At 45.7% G+C, this 13,702-nt stretch overlaps 1 protein-coding gene across 1 annotated transcript; it reads left to right on the top strand.

Moving 5' to 3' along the window:
- Nucleotides 1-918: 918 nt before the first annotated feature.
- LOC132764508 (C-reactive protein-like) lies at nt 919-7,469 on the top strand. Its single transcript, XM_060758537.2, has 2 exons — nt 919-982; nt 6,844-7,469. Exons 1-2 carry the CDS (start codon nt 919-921, stop codon nt 7,467-7,469), a joined length of 690 nt encoding a protein of 229 aa, XP_060614520.2.
- The last annotated feature ends 6,233 nt before the right edge of the window (nt 7,470-13,702 follow it).

Raw genomic sequence — 13,702 nt, 5'->3', positions numbered from 1 at the left:
AACTTGGTACATAGAACTCCCATGATTCACAGAAAATACTGGGTTTGGTGAGCATTGACCTTGAGTTTTGGAGTTGTAGTTCACCTACATCCAGAGAGCACTGTGGACTCAAACAGTGATGGATCAGGACCAGACTTGGCATGAATACTCAATATGCCCAAATGTGAACACTGGTGGAGATTGGGGAAAACAGACCTTGACATTTGGGAGTTGTAGTTGCTGGGATTTACAATCAAAGAGCATTCTGAACCCGGCCCGCAATGGATCTGCACCAAACTTGGCCAACATTGAATACTGGTGGGGTTGAGGGGCCACTCTATGAAGGTCATTTTGGATCATGATCCTGTCTTCGGGGTATTAGTATCCCTCCCAATTTGGTGTCAGGTTTGATCATATATGGTCATTGGTCAGCCATACATGTCCCCATTTTTCGGCTTCGAAAAGATGAAAAATAGACATTTTGAAAATCTTTTTCTACTCCAATATTTTCTCCATTGTCCAAGACTCTCTCTCTCCTCCACGATCTGCTGACCATCTTTGACCCCAACCCTCCATGGGAGAGCAGATAACTCATCGTTAGACACGCCATACAAACATTCCTTCTCCAAACCATCTGCCAACAGAGCAACGAAACCTGTTTTGATCTGATCTTGAATGTCTCCATGGGTTTAAATCTCTTAAAGTTGGGGAAGAGGAAGAGGAAGGAGAGGGGCGGAATGTGATGGAATCGATTTGGTGGGAAAGCCCCTCGGAAGGGCTATCTGCTGCTGCCATTTTAGTAAGGAATTTGGAGACGTTTTTATGAGGTTTCCCATTGGGGAGATTGGTTCGATCAGGAGAAAGAAGTCCACCAGAGAAATAAAAGGCGAAACAGAGCTAGAAATCCCATCCAGGTTGTTCAGTCTAGAAAGAACCACGATGGAGGTCCTTCACGTCTTTGTCCTCATCTTTGCTGGCTTTATGGGGTCCTTCGCCCAGGAAGGTGAGTATTGTGATGAGATATACCAGCGTTTCTCAACCTGGGGGGTCAGTATCTTGGGGGGGGGGGGGTCACCAAAGACCATTAGGAAACACAGTATTTTCTACCTCACTACCTCTGAAGATGCTTGCCATAGATGCAGGCGAAACGTCAGGAGAAAATGCCTCTAGAACGTGGCCATATAGCCCGAAAAAACCTACAGCAACCCAGTGATTCCGGCCATGAAAGCCTTCGATAATACACAGTATTTTCTGTTGGTCACGGAGGTTCTGTTTGGGAATTCTAGCCCAATTCTATCCTTGTTGGGGTTCAGAATGCTCTTTGATTGTAAGTGAACTATAAATCCCAGCAACTACAACTCCTAAATGTCAAGGTTTATTTTCCCCAAACTTCACCAGTATTCACATTTGGGCATATTGAGTATTCGTGCCAAATTTAGTCCAGATCCATCATTGTTTGGGTCCACAGTGCTCTCTGGAAGTAGGTGAACTACAACTCTAAAACTCAAGGTCAATGTCCACCAGACCCTTCCTGTATTTTCTATTGGTCATGGGAGTTCTGTGTGGCAAGTTTGGTTCAATTCCATCATTGGTAGCGTTCAGAATGCTCTTTGATTATAGGTGAACTATAAATCCCAGCAACTACAACTCCCTTTCTGGATGTAGGTGAAGTACAACTCTAAAACTCAAGGTCAATGCCCACCAGACCCTTCCAGTATTTTCCATTACTCGTGGGAGTTCTGTATGTCAAGTTTGGTTCAATTCCATTGTTGGTGGAGTTCAGAATGCTCTTTGATTATAGGTGAACTATAAATCCCAGCAACTACAACTCCCAAATGTCAAGGTGTATTTTCCCCAAACTCCACCAGTATTCACATTTGAGCATATTGAGTATTCGTGCCAAATTTGGTCCAGATACATCATTGTTTGAGTTCACAGTCCTCTCTGGATATAGGTGAACTACAACTTCAAAACTCAAGGTCAGTGCCCACCAAACCCTTCCAGTATTTTCTGTTCATCGTGAGAGTTGTGTGTGCCAAGTTTGGTTCAATTCCATTGTTGGTAGAGTTCAGAATACTCTTTGATTATAGGTGAACTATAATTTTGATTACAGGTGAACTATAAATCCCAGCAATTGCAACTCCCAAATGTCAAGGTTTATTTTCCCCAACCTCCACCAGTATTCACATATGGGCATACTGAGTATTCGTGCCAAATTTAGTCCAGATCCATCATTGTTTGAGTCCACAGCGCTCTCTGGATGTAGGTGAACTACAACTCTCAAACTCAAGGTCAACGCCCACCAGACCCTTCCAGTATTTTCCATTACTCGTGGGAGTTCTGTATGCCAAGTTTGGTTCAATACCATTGTTGGTGGGGTTCAGAATGCTCTTTGATTTCAAGTGAACTATAAATCCCAGCAACTACAACTCCCAAATGTCAATATTTATTTTCCCCAACCTCCACCAGTATTCACATTTGGGCATATTGAGTATTTGTGCCAAATTTAGTCCAGATCCATCATTGTTTGAGTCAACAGTGCTTTCAGGATGTAGGTGAACTACAACTCTAAAACTCAAGGTCAATGCCCACCAGACCCTTCCAGTATTTTCTGTTGGGAGTTCTGTGTGCCAAGTTTGGTTCAATTCCATCATTGGTGGGGTTCAGAATGCTCTTTGATTGCAGGTGAACTATAAATCCCAGCAACTACAACTCCCAAATGTCAAGGTTTATTATAAACTCCACCAGTATTCACATTTGGGCATGTTGAGTATTCATGCCAAATTTGGTCCAGATCCCTCATTGTTTGGGTCCACAGCGCTCTCTGGAAGTAGGTGAACTACAACTCTAAAACAGAAGGTCAATGTCCACCAGACCCTTCCAGTATTTTCTGTTGGTCGTGGGAGTTCTGTGTGCCAAGTTTGGTTCAATTCCATCGTTGGTGGGGTTCAGAATGCTCTTTGATTGTAGGTGAACTATAAATCCCAGCAACTATTTATTTATTTATTTATTTATTTGGTACACTTGTATACCGCTAATATCTCAGCCTATACGGCGACTCATTGCGGTTTACAATATATTTAAAACAACAATATTCCGATTTAAAAATATAAAATAAAATATAAAATACATACATATACATACACAGTATTGGGCCACCAATCCAGACCGGTACATCTCATAATAACTACAACTCCCAAATGTCAAGGTTTATTTTCCCCAACCTCCACCAGTATTCACATTTGGGCATATTGAGTATTCGTGCCAAATTTGGTCCAGATCCATCATTGTTTGGGTCCACAGCGCTCTCTGGAAGTAGGTGAACTACAACTCCCAAACTCAAGGTCAATGCCCATTAAACCCTATCATATCATGTATAGATAGTCCAGTAGCTGTGAAAGGAATACAAGTTAGAGCAATAGAGGCAATGTATTATCGAAGGCTTTCATGGCCGGAATCACTGGGTTGTTGTAGGTTTTTCGGGCTATTTACTTTACTTTCTTACTTAGGCGATCCCTCGTTGTCTGAGTAAGATAGTCTTCCAAGATCAGTGTCCTGGAGGTGGGTCCGTAGGTGACTGTGGAACCCTATTCTTGACCTGCATATTCTCCCGCAGTGAGGGCATTGGTTTCCGGTCGGGTTGGCTTGACGTGCCTTCCTCTTGGCACGTTTCTCTCTGTCGCCCTCCATTTGTGCCTCTTCAAATTCTGCAGCACTGCTGGTCACAGCTGACCTCCAGCTGGAGAGCTTCAGGGCCAGGGCTTCCCAGTTCTCAGTGTCTATGCCAGAGTTTTCAAGGTTGGCTTTCAATAAGTAAGTAAGTAAAAGTGCAGGTTTATCCGGCTATATGGCTATGTGGTTCTCAACCTTCCTAATGCCGTGACCCCTTAATACAGTTTCTTACGTTGTGGTGACCCCCAACCATATAATTATTTTGCTTGCTACTTCATAAGTGTAATTTTACTACTGCTAAGAATCATAATAAAAATACCTGATTTGCAGGGTGTATTTTCATTCACTGGACCAAATTTGGCACAAATACCGAATACTGGTAGAGTTGGAAAGGGGTTGGTTTTGTCATTTTGGAGTTGTAGTTGTTGGGATTTATAGTTCACCTACAATCAAAGAGCATTCTGAACTCCACCAACAATGGAATTGAACCAAACTTGGCACACAGAACTCCCATGACTGACAGAAAATACTAGAAGGGTTTGCTGGGCATTGGCCTTGAGTTTGGGAGTTGTAGTTCACCTACATCCAAAGGGCACAGTGGACTCAAACAATGATTGATCTGGACTAAACTTGGCATGGATACTCAATATGATGTGAATACCGGTGGAGTTTGGGGGAAATAGACCTTGACACTTGGGAGTTGTAGTTGCTGGGATTTATAGTTCACCTACTATCAGAGCATTCTGAACTCCAACAATGAGAGAATTGGGCTAAACTTCCTACACAGAATCCCCATGACCAACAGAAAATACTGTGTTTTCTGATGACCCCTTAGACACTCCCTCGCGACCCCCCCAAGGGGTCCTGACCCCACTGTTCTAGAAGCATTCTCTCCTGACATTTCACCTGCATCTATGGCAGACATCTATGGAGGAATTATTTTTTAACCCACCCGTGTGTGTGTGTGTGTGAATGCGCACGTGTGCACACACACACACACTCTTTGGATAGCATAGGGAAAGGTGAACAGAACATCCCTGTGGATTTTGTTTACTGTCTCTGTGTCTCTGTCCAGAAAATTTCGCCCGACTTTGTGTCCTTGTGGTACTTGCATTTTGACAAATTTGGCTTGTTGTGGAAACTAGGACTGCAGATAAAGACACTATGCTCCTATTGATGCAAAGGTCAACAACAAGCTACACAACTGGTTGGAAGCTCACCCTGACCCGGGCTGGCTTTGAATTCATGATCAGAAGTGATCTTATTGCAGCTGACAACCAGCCAGCTGCGCCACAGTCCCAGTGCGACATGCCCAGCTCCTTCAGCCGCTCCTCATAGGGCTTGTTCTCCAAACCCTTGATAATTTTAGTCGCCCTCCTCTGGACACATTCCAGCTTGTCAATATCTCTCTTCAATTGTGGTGCCCAGAATTGGACACAATATTTCAGGTGTGGCCTAACCAAGGCGGAATAGAGCATGGGGAGCAGGACTTCCCTGGATCTAGACCAGGGGTTCTCAATTTCCCTAATGCCGCGACCCCTTAATACAGTTCTCTCATGTTGTGGTGACCCCCAACCATAACATTATTTTTGTTGCTACTTCACAACTGTAATGTTGCTGCTGTTATGAATCATCATGTAAGTATCTGATACGTAGGATGTATTTTCATTCACTGGACCAAATTCAGCACAAATGCCTGATACACCCAAATTTAAATTCTAGTGGGGTTGAGGGGGAGATTGATGCTGTCATTTGGGAGTTGTAGTTGCTGAGATGTATAGTTCACATGCAATCAAAGAGCATTTTGAACACCAACGACTGAATTGAACCAGTCTTGGCACACAGAACACCTATGACCAACAGTAAATACTGGAAGGGTTTGATAGGCATTGACCTTGAGTTTTGGAGTTGTAGTTTACCTAGATCCAGAGAGCACTGTGGACTCAAACAATGATGGATCTGGACCAAACTTGGCACGAATACTCAACATGCCCAAACGTGAACACAGGAGGTTAGAGGAAATAGATCTTCACATTTGGGAGTTGTAGTTGCTGGGATTTATAGTTCACCTACAATCAAAGAGCATTCTGAACTCCAACAATGAGAGAATTGGGCTAAACTTCCTACACAGAATCCCCATGACCAACAGAAAATACTGTGTTTTTCTGACACTCCTCAGACACTCCCTCACAACCCCCCACCCCCAGGTTGAGAACCACTGTTCTAGAAGCATTCTCTCCTGACATTTCGCCTGCATCTATGGCAGACATCTATGGAGGAATTACTTTTTGACCCACCCATCTGTGTGTGTGTGCACCCGTGCACACACACTCTTTGGATAGCATAGGGAAAGGTGAACAGAACATCCCAGTCAGGAAGTTCTTCCTCATGTTCAGATGGAATCTCCTTTCTTGTAGTTTGAAGCCATTGTTCCATTGCGTCCTAGTCTCCAGGGAAGCAGAAAACAAGCTTGCTCCCTCCTCCCTGTGGCTTCCTCTCACATATTTATACATGGCTATCATATCTCCTCTCAGCCTTCTCTTCTTCAGGCTAAACATGCCCAGCTCCTTAAGCCGCTCCTCATAGGGCTTGTTCTCCAGACCCTTGATCATTTTAGTTGCCCTCCTCTGGACACATTCCAGCTTGTCAATATCTCTCTTGAATTGTGATGCCCAGAATTGGACACAATATTCCAGGTGTGGTCTAACCAAAGCGGAATAGAGGGGTAGCATGATTTCCCTAGATCTAGACACTATGCTCCTATTGATGCAAAGGCCAACAACAAGCTACACAATTGGTTGCAAGCTCACCTACAATCAAAGAGCTTTCTGAACTCCAACAATGAGAGAATTGGGCTAAACTTCCTACACAGAACCCGCATGACCAATAGAAAATACTGTGTTTTCTGATGGTCTTTGGTGACCCCTCTGATACCCCCTCGTGACCCCCTCCCCCGGGGTCCCTACCCCCAGGTTGAGAAACACTGATCTACACACTATAGAGGCCAAAATCCCGTTTGCTTTTTTGGCCGCCGCATCACATAGTTGGCTCATGTTTAACTTGTTGTCCACGAGGACTCCAAGATCTTTTTCACACGTACTGTTCTTGAGCCATGTATCTTTGAATGTATTGCCTTTGGATGTATGAAACACCCCTGGTGAGACAAATGTTGCCTGTGTTGCCTTTCCGCAGATCTCCAGAACCAGGTGTTCGTGTTCCCCGTCGAATCGGACTCGGCCGCCGTGGTCCTGAAGGCCACGATCCCGCACCCGCTGACCAGCTTCACCGTCTGCCTGTGGCACTACACCTTCCTGAACCGGGAAATCACCTTTTTCTCTTACGCGACGCCGACCACCGACAACGACATCATCCTCTTCAAGCCCAAGCCAAACCAATACACGGTTTACGTCGGCAACGCATTAACCACGTTCATCCTTCCCGAGCAGCAGCATGGCAAACCCGCTTGGGAGCACCTCTGCGCCAGCTGGGAGTCGTCCACGGGGTTGGTGTCCCTGTGGGTGAATGGGAAGCTGCTTCCCCGAGCGGGCCTCCAAAAGGGATACTCGATAAGCAACGAAGCGTCCATTGTCCTGGGGCAAGATCAGGATTCTATTCTGGGCGGTTATGAAGCCAAGGAGTCATTTGTCGGGGAGATGAGGGAAGTGTCTATGTGGGATAGGGTCCTCACGCCAGCAGAAGTGTGCCTAGCCTTCAGCGGCTGCAATCTTTCTGACTATCTGATTAACTGGAGAGCGTTAAGTTACGAAATCCAGGGATATGTTGTTGTCCAGCCTTACTTTACTTCTTGCCCGCGCTGAGGAATGCTGTGATAATTCCGTATGTGCGTCTTCTGCACCAATAAAGAAAGATCGCACCCAACCCATGCTCGGTCTCAATTATTTCTTATGAATTTTGTAAATCAGTGTTTTTCAACCTTCCGAATGCTACAACATCTTAATAGAATTCCTCATGGTGTGGTGACCCCCAACCATAAAACTATTTTCGTTGCTACTTCATAATCATAGAATCAAAGAGTTGGAAGAGACCTCATGGGCCATCCAGTCCAACCCCATTCTGCCAAGAAACAGGAATATTGCATTCAAATCACCCCTGACAGATGGCCATCCAGCCTCTGTTTAAAAGCTTCCAAAGAAGGAGCCTCCACCACACTACAAGGCAGAGAGTTCCACTGCTCAACGATTCTCACAGTCAGGAAGTTCTTCCTCATGTTCAGATGGAATCTCCTTTCTTGTAGTTTGAAGCCATTGTTCCGCGTCCTAGTCTCCAAGGAAGCAGAAAACAAGCTTGCTCCCTCCCCCCTGTGGCCTCCTCTCACATATTTATACATGGCTATCATATCTCCTCTCATCCTTCTCTTCTTCAGGCTAAACATGCCCAGCTCCTTAAGCCGCTCCTCATAGGGCTTGTTCTCCAGACCCTTTATCATTTTAGTCGCTCTCCTCTGGACACATTCCAACTCTTGAATTGTGGTGCCCAGAATTGGACACAATATTCCAGATGTGGTCTAACCAAAGCGGAATAGAGGGGTAGCATGACTTTCCTAGATCTAGACACTATGCTCCTATTGATGCAGGACAAAATCCCATTGGCTTTTTTTGCCGCCACATCACATTGTTGGCTCATGTTTAACTTGTTGTCCACGAGGACTCCAAGATCTTTTTCACACGTACTGCTCTCAAGCCAGGCATTGTCCCCCATTTTGTATCTTTGCATTTCGTTTTTCCTGCCAAAGTGGAGTATCTTGCATTTGTCACTGTTGAACTTCATTTTGTTAGTTTTGGCCCATCCCTCTAATCTGTCAAGATCGTTTTGGATCCTGCTCCTGTCCTCTGTAATTTTGCTTCTGTTATGAATTGCAATGTAAATATCTGATATGCAGGATGTACTCACCGGACCAAATTTGGCACAAATACCTGATATGCCCAAATTTGTATACTGGTGGGGTTAGGAGTGATTGATTTTGTCATTTGGGAGCTGTAGTTGCTGGGATTTATAGTTCACCTACAATCAAATAATAATAATAGCCCAGAGTCTGGCTTTAGGCCAGGACATGGAACTGAAACAGTCTTGGTCGCCTTAGTGGATGATCTACGCCGGGAGCTAGACAGGGGGACTGTGTCCCGGTTGGTTCTGCTGGACCTTTCAGCAGCCTTCGATACCGTCAACCACGGTATCCTTCTGGGACGCCTCGGAGGAATGGGCCTTGGAGGCACTGTTCTGCAGTGGCTCCAGTCATTCCTAGAGGGTCGATCTCAGAAGGTGTTACTGGGAGACGCCTGTTCAACACCACAACCTTTGTCTTGTGGGGTTCCTCGGGGCTCAATATTGTCTCCCATGCTGTTTAATATCTACATGAAGCCGCTGGGAGAGATCATCCGGAGTTTCGGGGTACGGTGTCATCCGTACGCGGATGATGTCCAACTCTGTCACTCCTTTCCACCTGCTACTAAGGAGGCTGTCCAGGTCCTGAACCGGTGCTTGGCCGCTGTGACGGTCTGGATGGGGGCGAACAAATTGAAACTGAATCCAGACAAGACAGAGGTACTCCTGGTCAGTCGCAAGGCCAAACAGGGCATAGGGTTACAGCCTGTGTTGGACGGGGTCACACTCCCCCTGAAGATGTAGGTTCGCAGCTTGGGTGTGATCCTGGACTCATCGTTGAGCCTGGAACCCCAGGTTTCAGCCGTGACCAGGGGAGCATTCGCACAGTTAAAACTTGTGCACCAGCTGCGCCCGTATCTTGGGAAGTCTGACTTGGCCACGGTAGTCCACGCTCTGGTTACATCCTGTTTGGACTACTGCAACGCTTTCTATATGGGGTTGCCTTTGAAGATGGCTCGGAAGCTTCAATTGGTCCAGTGTTCAGCAGCCAGGTTGCTAACAGGAGCTGCACTCAGGGAGCATACTACTCCTCTGTTGCGCCAGCTCCACTGGCTGCCAGTTTGCTACTGGCACAATTCAAAGTGCTGGTACCTATCTGACCGCATCTCGGCCTATGAACCCACCCGGACTTTGAGATCTTCCGGGGAGGCCCTGCTCTCGATCCCGCCAGCCTCTCAAGCACGGTTGGCGGGGACGAGATAGGGCCTTCTCGGTGGTGGCTCCTCGGCTGTGGAACGCCCTTCCTGTAGACGTTAGGCTGGCACCATCTCTCATGACATTCCGTAGAAAGCTGAAGACCTGGATGTTTGTGCAGGCGTTTGAGTAATTCAGTGCAATTTTGGTAATTTGAACATAGGAACGGAACAATGGACGACGAACTTGGATCACGCTTGGATGATGAGGCGATCGGGGATGGGATTGTGATACTTGTGTATTGATGATTGTTTATTAGTTAGTAATGGAAATGTGTAATTTAACTGTTTTTGCATATTAATTATTGCTGTTTTTATTGTCTTGCTATTTGCTGTCTGGAAACCGCTGTGAGCCGCCCTCGGGCTTGAGATATAGCGGTATACAAGAATAGTAAATAAATAAATAAATAATAAATATTAGCCTATAAAGCCCTGAATGGTTCTGGCCCTACTTACCTCTACTTAAGGCCATCCAGTCCAACTCCCTTCACCAGGGCAAGAAAACGTAATCAAAGCCCTCCCGACAAAGAGCCATCCAGCCATAGATATAGATAGATATATATGATTCACACACGCACAGAGATATAGTATCATAGATTTGAAAGGGACCCCTACAGAAGGGCAATGATACGTTTCATGTTCCAGAGTTGGCAAAGACAATCTCCACATCATATATATATTAGAAACCAAGACTTTCTCATTACTTTATTTCCCAGATCACCAGACTGGCGCTACCACCTCACCCGCCTCATAGGAAACCTGCTACAAAACAGGAGCTTTTTTGTTGAATTCCAGGGCCAGAGAAGAAGATGGCGGAAACAGAAGAACGGCCTGCCTCAGGGGAGCGTGCTTGCTCCATCCATGTTCAACATCTACACAAATGACCAGCCACTGCCAGAAGGGATGGAGAGTTTCGTCTATGATGATGATTGTGCCACTACCGCTCAAGCAGGGAGATTTGAGATGGTGAAACAGAAGCTCTCCGAAGCTCTAGCTGCTCTTACTGCCTATTACAGGGAAAACCAACGAATCCCTAATCCATCTAAAACACAGACATGTGCCTTTCACCTTAAGAACAGACAAGCATCCCGAGCTCTGAGGATTATTACCTGGGAAGGAATCCCACTGGAGCATTGCAGCACACCCAAATACCTGGGAGTCACTCTGGACCGTGCTCTTACCTACAAGAAGCACTGCCTGAACATCAAGCAAAAAGTGGGCGCTAGAAACAATATCATACGAAAGCTGACTGGCACAACCTGGGGATCACAACCAGACACAGTGAAGACATCTGCCCTTGCGCTATGCTACTCTGCTGCTGAGTTTGCATGCCCAGTGTGGAACACATCTCACAACACTAAAACAGTGGATGTGGCTCTTAATGAGACATGTCGCATTATCACAGGGTGTCTGCGCCCGACACCACTGGAGAAATTACACTGTTCAGCTGGTCTTGCACCACCTGACATCCACCGGGAAGTAGCAGCCAATAGTGAAAGGACCAAGGCAGAGACATCTCCAGCTCATCCCGTTTGGGTATCAGCCAGCATGTCAATGACTTAAATCAAGAAATAGTTTCCTTAGATCTACAGAGACACTCGCTGGAACACCTCAGCAAGCGAGAGTCCAAAAGTGGCAGGCTCAAACCCAGAACCTCAATCCGTGGGTGATACCAGATGAGAGACTCCCTTCTGGGCACACAGAAGACTGGGCGACTTGGAAGGCGCTGAACAGACTGCACTCTGGCACCATGAGATGAAGCCAATCTTAAGAAATGGGGCTACAAAATGGAATCCACGACATACGAGTGCGGAGAAGAGCAAACCACATACCACCTGCTGCAGTGCAACCTGAGCCCTGCCACATGCACCATGGAGGACCTTCTTGCGGCAACACCAGAGGCACTCCAAGTGGCCAGATACTAGTCAAAGGACATTGAATCAACTACCAAGTTTGCAAAATTTGTGCTTTTCTTATCTGTTTGTTTGGTTCTGTTAGAAATGTAATACAATGGTATGGTTGCTGATGACACGATACATAAATAAATAACCAGACTGGGCCACAGCAATGCGCGGCAGGGCATGGCTAGTCTTCAATAAAAGGATTGTTTAGGTTCTTGTGGGTTTTTTCGGGCTATAGGGCCATGTTTTAGAGGCATTTCTCCTGACGTTTCGCCTGCATCTATGGCAAGCATCCTCAGAGGTAGTGAGGTCTGTTGGAAATAGGACAATGGGTTTATATATCTGTGGAATGGCTGGGGTGGGGCAAGGAGCTCTTCTCTGCTGGAGCCAGGTGTGAATGTTTCAACTGACCACCTTTGAAGGCCTGGCTGAGCCTGGGAAAATGTTTTGTTGAGAGGTGTTAAGATGTGCCTGGTTGTTTCCTCTCTGCTGTTTTACTGTTGTAATTTTAGAGTTTTTTAATACTGGTAGCCAGATTTTGTTCATTTTCATGGACTCCTCCTTTCTGTTGAAATTGTCCACATGCTTGTGGATTTTAATGGCTTCTCTGTGTAGTCTGACATGGTGGTTGTGCGAGTGGTCCAGCTTCTCCAATAATATGCTGTGTCCAGGCTGGTTCATCAGGTGCTTTGCTATGGCTGACTTCTCTGGTTGAAGTAGTCGGCAGTGCCTTTCATGTTCCTTGATGCGTGTCTGGGCAATGCTGCGTTTGGTGGTCCCTCTGTAGACTTGTCCACAGCTGCATGGTACACGGTAAATTCCTGCAGAAGTGAGAGGATCCCTCTTGTCCTTTGCTGAACGTAGCCTTTGTTAGATTTTCTTGGTGGGTCTGTAGATAGTTTGTATGTTGTGTTTCCTCATCTAATCACCTCTCAACAAAAGTTAGCTCCAGGCACTGCCAGGCAATCAAATGTACTGGTAGCCAGATTTTGATTGCCTGGCAGTGCCTCCTTTCTGTTGAAATTGTCCACATGCTTGTGGATTTCAATGGCTTCTCTGTGTAGAGAGAACAACAACAGAGAGGAAACAAACAAGGACATCTAATCACCTCTCAACAAAAGTTTGCTCCAGGCACTGCCAGGCCAGTTCAGAATGCTTTTTGATTGTAGGTGAACTATAAATCCCAGCAACTACAACTCCCAAATGTCAAGGTCTATGTTCCCCAAACTCCACCAGTGTTCACATTTGGGCATACTGAGTATTTGTGCCAAGTGTGGTCCAGATCTATCATTGTTCACAGTGCTCTCTTGGTTGAGGTGAACTACAACTTCAAAACTCAATGTCGATGCCCATCAAACCCTTCCAGTATTTTCTGTCCGTCATGGGAGTTCTGTGTGGCAAGTTTGGTTCAATTTCATTGTTGGTGGAGTTCAGAATGCTCTTTGATTGTAGGTGAACTATAAATCCCAGCAACTACAACTCCCAAATGTCAAGGTCTATGTTCCCCAAACTCCACCAGTGTTCACATTTGGGCATACTGAGTATTTATGCTGAATGTGGTCCAGCTCTATCATTGTTTGAGTCCACAGTGCTCTCTGGATGTAGGTGAACTACAACTCCAAAACTCAAGATCAACGCCCACCAAACCCTTCCAGTATTTTCTGTCTATCATGGGAGTTCGGTTCAATTCCATTGCCAGTGGAGTTCAGAATGCTCTTTGATTGCAGGTGAACTATAAATCTCAGCAAGATGGGGGCCTTTCAACAGAAAGGAGGAAACCATGAAAATGAACAAAATCTGGCTACCAGTATTAAAAAACTCTAAAATTAGAACAGCACAACAACAGAGAGGAAACAAACAAAGACATCTAATCACCTCTCAACAAAAGATTGCTCCAGGCACTGGCAGGCCATCAAATGCTAATCAAGGTGGTCAGTTGAAACATTCACACCTAGTTCCAGCAGACAAGAGTCCTTTGTCCTACCCTGGTCATTCCACAGATATATAAACTCTTTTTCCTAGTTCCAACAGCCTCACTACCTCTGAGGATGCTTG

The sequence above is a fragment of the Anolis sagrei genome, chromosome 12 (assembly GCF_037176765.1).
Source record: "Anolis sagrei isolate rAnoSag1 chromosome 12, rAnoSag1.mat, whole genome shotgun sequence".
Lineage (NCBI taxonomy): Eukaryota > Metazoa > Chordata > Lepidosauria > Squamata > Dactyloidae > Anolis > Anolis sagrei.
The sequence above is the reverse complement of the archived record's forward strand: the minus strand, read 5'-3'. Positions and strand labels throughout refer to the sequence as shown.

Excerpts from the sequence above, each read along its gene's own strand:
- LOC132764508 (XM_060758537.2), top strand. The coding sequence starts at position 919 with ATGGAGGTCCTTCACGTCTTTGTCCTCATCTTTGCTGGCTTTATGGGG. Across the intron at positions 983-6,843 it reads GGGGTCCTTCGCCCAGGAAG|ATCTCCAGAACCAGGTGTTC; the intron begins GTGAGTATTGTG and ends GCCTTTCCGCAG.